Source organism: Trachymyrmex septentrionalis, unplaced genomic scaffold (assembly GCF_001594115.1).
Source record: "Trachymyrmex septentrionalis isolate Tsep2-gDNA-1 unplaced genomic scaffold, Tsep1.0 scaffold53, whole genome shotgun sequence".
Classification (NCBI taxonomy): Eukaryota; Metazoa; Arthropoda; class Insecta; order Hymenoptera; family Formicidae; genus Trachymyrmex; species Trachymyrmex septentrionalis.
Genome location: NW_017305705.1, coordinates 2,902,133 through 2,908,588, shown reverse-complemented (window position 1 = coordinate 2,908,588; position 6,456 = coordinate 2,902,133). Strand labels below are relative to the sequence as shown.

Below are 6,456 nucleotides of genomic sequence, written 5' to 3'. Positions count from 1 at the left end.
ATATATATATATATATATATATATATATATATATATCGGCCGGTCATTTTTGAAGAAAAGATAGTTTTCTTTCAAAAAGCAATGACTCACAAATAACGTTGATGAATATCGCGCGCGTGAATTTCCAGAGGATGATAACAGTTGTCACAAATCCAATCTTTAGCGCACAGGTAACAACGATTACTAGTAAAGAAAGTAATTAGGTTGCATCCCGTAACTCTGGCCTCGTTCAGCATTGTCTCGCCCATTTCTCTGGGGTTCATTTTGGAGCATATTCGACAATAGCTACCGAAATACACGTTTTAATTCCGTTGCTTATGACTCGTTCTTCGTTATTCCTTTATCTATATATCACATTTTTTTTATATATCTTCATATCACGTTATAATATTCATCTTTCGTTGATTTTCCGTACATGGCACGTTAATGCAAGTAGAATCATTAGAAGACATACAGTTACACCGATATCATATCACGCGATAACGCCCCGCCTACTTTGTACCACGAGAGAATGAAGACTCAAGCCGAGTGTCGATCAAACCAACACGATATGCGGCCCTCGCACGCAATCAGTAATTGCTCTTAACATCTTGTACATTAACAATAATACTAATAGTGTAATAATGAGGTCAGAAAATTCTCTAATTCTCTCGAGAAATTTCGCAAAATATAATCACTTCTCTCGATTTAACTTCTAATTTATTTATATTTTTTACATTATGGTAAAAATTATTTTTTGAAGAAATGGAGGATAAGTGAATGTACTTAATCGTGGAATACTTTAAGTGCTTATTCACCTACTTGCACATTGAAACATGGATCATTTTAATTTTGTATCGGATGCATAGGATACACTCAGACTATCATAAAGTGATACACATTGCACAACGTTCGTGTGGATGAAAAAGGTTTCGTAATAAGTTTCAATCAACGATAGAAAGGTCGTCGTGATTAACTGCGATACTGCGCGATAATGTACGGGTCTTGTATTACGCATACTTCGTGGTTTAAACCGTCTCGTAAATTCAATCGACCTGTCGTTTTTGAAGAAAAGATAGTTTTTCTTTCAAAAAGCAATGACTCACAAATAACATTGATGAATATCGCGCGCGTGAGTTTTCAGAGGATGATAACAGTTGTCACAAATAGAACACGTTTATATACATTGATTTTTATGTGTATATAATAAACGTCCGTTTGTAGCGGGATTGTCGTATATACAAATACATATTTAGGATACATCAAAATGTTATTGTCGTGAAAGAATATAAATAAAAATTTTCAAAAAATTGTGCTGAAACTGTATAAAGAGATATATATAAAAGAATTATAATAAATAATAATGCTTTTAAATTTTGGATTAATTAAAAAAAATTTGAAGAGTTATAATAATAAAATTGTTAAAAATTTTCGAATCGTGTAACATAAAAAGTGTATAAAAAAGTGATGAAAAAAACCGAATCGTTATCATTAAGGCTTACCTTTCTGTTGGTCCAGTAGAATAACTGGAAGATTCTTCGCCAGATTCAACGCTGTTAAAAGACGCACAGTTCATTTTTCTTTCTTCCCATTGTGAGCGGACTTCATCCTGTACGCGTCTTTTCAATTCTTCGACTCTACGTCTTTCTTCCGAGATTACTTGACTCCCTGGAAAAATATTAATATTTTTCTTTATCCTTTTTAAGTATATGTATTATAAAATGTATCGTAAATTGGAATAATTTGTACCTTGTTTAGCTAAATGAAGCTGTCGATTTCTTTCGATTTCTTTCAGCGATTCGATCGTCTTTCTTCCTAGGCTACCTTGATTGTTTACGATGGGAGAATCATTGGTTACTCTGGAGATTCTGTCGAAGTCTTCTCTGCTCGGGGATCGTTTTTCTTCAGAACATTCAGCAGAATTTTGGGCCAGATAGCCAAGCTCTTCATTTATCTCTCGTACTCTATTTCGAGCCTATCATAATTACAATCGTTGATTAATTAACTATTAGTTGATGAATTGATGTTAATGATGAATTAACGATAATTAATTAATAAATGATAAAGTCTATGATACATCATCCATTAAGACGTAGCATTCAATACGAGATGTTCAACTAGCTTGATAATTTTGTTGTGTAGGAAAATAATTTTGTTGGAGGAGAGAATTTGTAATCTAATTTCATCATGCTTAAACATACATTGATTTAGTGGATTAATGTTTCTCATGTTTATTTTATTGTTACTTTACTGACTTCTTCCAATCGCTTCAAATGCCCCAATTTCTGTCTCTCCAGACTTCTAGCCTCTTTAGTCGCCGTGTTCTTTGCTTCAGACCGCTGCGATTCTAGATGAGTCAGTTGCAATTTCCTGTTTTCGATCTTACTTGTGAGATCACTCAAGTATCTGCAAAATACGTAATGTATATCTCGAGAAAACTGAATGTGATAGTTAATATTTATAGTGTACCTTTGCAGCTCCTCCCTCGTGGCTAATTTACTCGCCTCTTCTTCGAGATGATGAAACTCCAAATCTTCGAAAGCTTTTCTTTCGCTCTCTAAAACATCTTGCTGCACCGTTAACTTGTTGACAATACCCTGCTGCATAATTTCATCCGTGCAATTGGTCAATTGTTCATCCAGTTGAACGCAAGCTTGCTGTGCCTTTTGAACACGTTGTTTTGCTTCAGCTTGCAAATTCGAATGAGTCGCATTATCTTCCGCCATTTCTCTTTCCAGTTCATTTATTCTCATTTGCACCTTTATCTTCTCTCCTTCATCTTGAGTGAGCTTCAAGGATTCTGATTCATATTCCGCGGATACAAGCGCTTTCTCCAATTCGAGCTGTCAAATAAATAACGTATTGATTTTTAATATCTTTGAATACTTATTTGTAGTAATTTTCTAAATCTAGCTTTATCGAAAAATAAGATGTTGGCAAGATAATTACTTACAAGATACATTGTTTTATTATTTCGTAGAAATTTCCGTGAAAGAAAAAGATTACGAATGATACGGCGATGATATACTTAACTATGGATAATCTTTCTTGTGCGAAAATAAATCAAACAATTACTCTTTTTCTTATGTTTTATTCTTTCAAATTCAATTTTAGAAGTCAAGTGTACCGTTATCTAAGATTGTGTGCATTCAGCGGACTTAATAGTTGAGTGAGCGCTCGCTGTTATTAGTATATTTTTGTCAATCTAAAATTCTGATTGGATGAACTAAAAGAATACACCAATAACAGCGAGCGCTTTCTCTCGGAAATTTTTATGAAACAATAAAACAATATATTCCGTATTTCTTTATAAACTGATATCCCTATTTGACCTCGAACATTTCTAAACATCGACTTATTTTATTTTTATCATTCCTTTATTATTTTCCTATTGGTAAAGTCAATGTTCAAATTTGTTTTAAAATCAAATATTCTTTCCAATTCGCTTTATTTTTGCATGAGAAATTAATTATATCATTATTACTGTTGCATTCTGTATTATGATTATCACACTAACACATTAAATGAAAAATAATTAGAAATCAAAGAGATATGATACTATGAAAAGAATCTATAGGAAGAGATTAGAGTGTGTACCTAAATATTAATTCAAGAAACGAATTTAAACATAGCTAATGGAGATTGTCTAGAGTTTGTCACTAATCCTTTTATTATTTATCATAAATATATACAATTATTATATATACACACACATACACACACGCGCGCGCGCGCACACACACACACACACATACACATTATTATTATTATTATTATTATCTGACAGAACCAATACTTACAATTAAATGCCTTCCATATGCCCAGAAAGGGATAAAGAGAACATATAAATAACTTATTTAATATATGATACGCGTAGTACAAGATAACAGTGACAAAACTGTGAATTTATGTGTTCAGTCTTGCTTAATAATATATAAGCCAGAATAAAATAATTACCTCTCTACTAATTTCTTCTTCTTGAATTTCAATTTCGGCGACGCTCCTTTTCAAAGCATCCATGTTACCAAGTATGTGCAATTTCTCGTTTTGCAAAAATTCTATGTATTTTTTCCTGTCTTCCTCTTCCAATTGCTTTCTCTCTTTGTCAGCTTTTACTTCATTGGACTTTGCGTTATCCTTTTCAGAATTATTTCGCTTGGGAGTCACGTAGATTTCTTTGGATTTTGATAGCATAGATAATTGCTCGATCGCTTCAAGGAGATCATCATTCGATATGGCCAGTTTATTTTCTATCATCTCATACGAGTTTGATAATTGGCTGTTTTTCTTTGGCATGGAACGATTCTGATTATTCCGTGTCGTCGGGGATAATGCGACGTTTTCGTAAATACTCGCGTTCCCGTTTTGCGTCGTTTGCTGTGGTTCGATTTTCGCTCCGTTCAGTCGAATCGTTCCGTATGTGGACGATGAGCCTTTGGTATCGTCTTCAGCCTTCATGTAATTCCCTGTCCCGTCGATGTAACTGCCGCTCTTTTTATTATTACCAGTGCTAACGTTTTCATAGTTGCTGCCACGAGAAATTGAACTTGAGAAACTGTAGTTGGCATTCGTATTATGAACATTAGAATACTTCGCCGGTTGATTATTATTTGGTGTATTTGCATGTGGCGATCCTACGGAAACATCACGATTTTCAACTTGAGATCGATCTCTACGATTGGCGGATAAATTGCCATTTTGAAGAATAACTTTAGAATTTTGCACGGATACATTCTCGTATGACGAAGCACCACCCCAATTGGTTTGCTTGATAGTGTCAAAAGAGAAATGTGGTTGATTTTTCGATGGGCTCTTCGGACTATCGAAAGAAGTATAGCCGAGTCTCTTGTCACGCGGAAGAGATCCATTTGTTATGATCCTGTAAAATATTACATAAGTATACTTTGTCTGCAAGTAAGTGGGCTTAAAAGAAATATTTAATATTACGAAAACAAATCTTCTACAAATCTTCTTTCATTTTCTATCTCATAACACAAAAAGACAAGGAAAATTATTAGAAAAAGAGTTAATATAAAGGGAAAGCAAATAAAATGTAAATAAAATACGATAGTTACCGATTAGGTTGCCTCGGCTTTTCGACGGTGCTTTGTCTTTCGTATTCGGCACACATTGCCAAGATCTCTTCGAGCCTCATTTTCTCTTGCCTCTCGACCTCTTGCTCCCGCAACCTCTCTTCCTGCGCTTGTTTCCGCTTGGTCTCCGCTTCCCTGCGTTTATTCTCCGCGTCGGCTTGCCTTTCTCGCAATTCTTCGAGGGAGCAATTGCTACCGACACTTGGAGTAGGACTCTTGACCCTTGCGTAAACTCTTTTTTGCTCACTATATTTTGGATTCCGATTAAATGCTGGACTCGGTGGTAGGATTCGCTTAACATTTGGATTTGAGCCGAATCCGTGAGCGTTGGACGGCCTCAAGATTTCGACGTTGGCATCTCCACTGGCGTTACAGATACTCGGATTCGATCCGTATTTTTCCAATTGTAGAAATTCTGTGGTAGTCGTTTTCGTGACGATAAGACTTTGGCTCATGTCGAAATCCCTGTCGACGAGATGGTCAAGTTCACTCGAGCTCTGATAAGTCATACTTCGGGACATCAGGTCGTCGCTTCGAGCGGTGACGATTTTTGGAGATGTCATTCCAATGCATGGAGATCTCGCGTTTTTATTGTTGTTCTCGTGATATGGCTTACACGTTTTTAAGTATGTTTCCGCCGAGTACATTCTAATCTGATTGTGATTCTGGCACTGCACGTTGACTGCATTATTCGATCGAGTTGGCGTACCGAGACGCGATTCCGATCGCTGACGAGTCTCGTCATGGTAAATGATCGAGTTCTGCGACGCCGAATCGACGTTACCATTCATGGTGAAACCGTTCACCGGAGATTTCGTCAAGGATACCAGACTCGACGATCTTGAATGACCGAGGATTTGATCGGCCGGTACATTCGTCGTAAGAGCACCGGCAGGAAATACTTTCGGTGAGACGCAATTCGTCCTGTTTTGCTTCGACAGCATCTCAAACTTGGTCAGCTTGCTCAGAAAACCCATCTCATCGTCAGAGCAAGAATTCCTAGGAGATTTTCGCGGTGCGACTGGCGGCTTTCGCTCTAAGTGATGATTTTCCTGCGGCTGGCCGTCAGGAAGAGCAAAACTTATCGGCGCCATTGAGATTCTCGAGTGGGGAAAGACAGATCGTAGGTGTTTAGCCTCGGCTGGATGATTGAAACGCATGTAGTTCGATCGACCTATCGATAACATGCAACCTGAAACATTTAACGCCTTTTTTTTTATCTTTATCACAATAAATTATAATAAATTCAAGTACATTCGGAACTCTTTGATTTATATATTTTTTTATTTTATCTTAATCAAACGGATTTTAATACGATAAATAGAAGAAAAATTTTTATTTCTCACGCAATAATATTGCGCTAATAAATAACGAGATGTTTCTT

The 6,456-nt window shown here is 36.0% G+C and overlaps 1 protein-coding gene across 3 annotated transcripts in view; it reads right to left on the bottom strand.

Annotated features, from left to right (window-relative positions):
• The window catches only part of LOC108751995 (pleckstrin homology-like domain family B member 1), a 28,579-nt gene that overhangs the window by 6,931 nt on the left and 15,192 nt on the right, over positions 1-6,456 (bottom strand). For all 3 annotated transcript variants that reach the window (XM_018492526.1, XM_018492529.1, XM_018492527.1), the window contains exons 4-9: positions 5,055-6,264; positions 3,937-4,858; positions 2,449-2,822; positions 2,235-2,385; positions 1,729-1,954; positions 1,482-1,647 (exon numbers count right to left, since the gene is read on the bottom strand). In XM_018492526.1, coding sequence (XP_018348028.1) covers positions 1,482-1,647; positions 1,729-1,954; positions 2,235-2,385; positions 2,449-2,822; positions 3,937-4,858; positions 5,055-6,264 — 3,049 coding nt within the window. The remainder of the gene's footprint in view (positions 1-1,481; positions 1,648-1,728; positions 1,955-2,234; positions 2,386-2,448; positions 2,823-3,936; positions 4,859-5,054; positions 6,265-6,456) is intronic.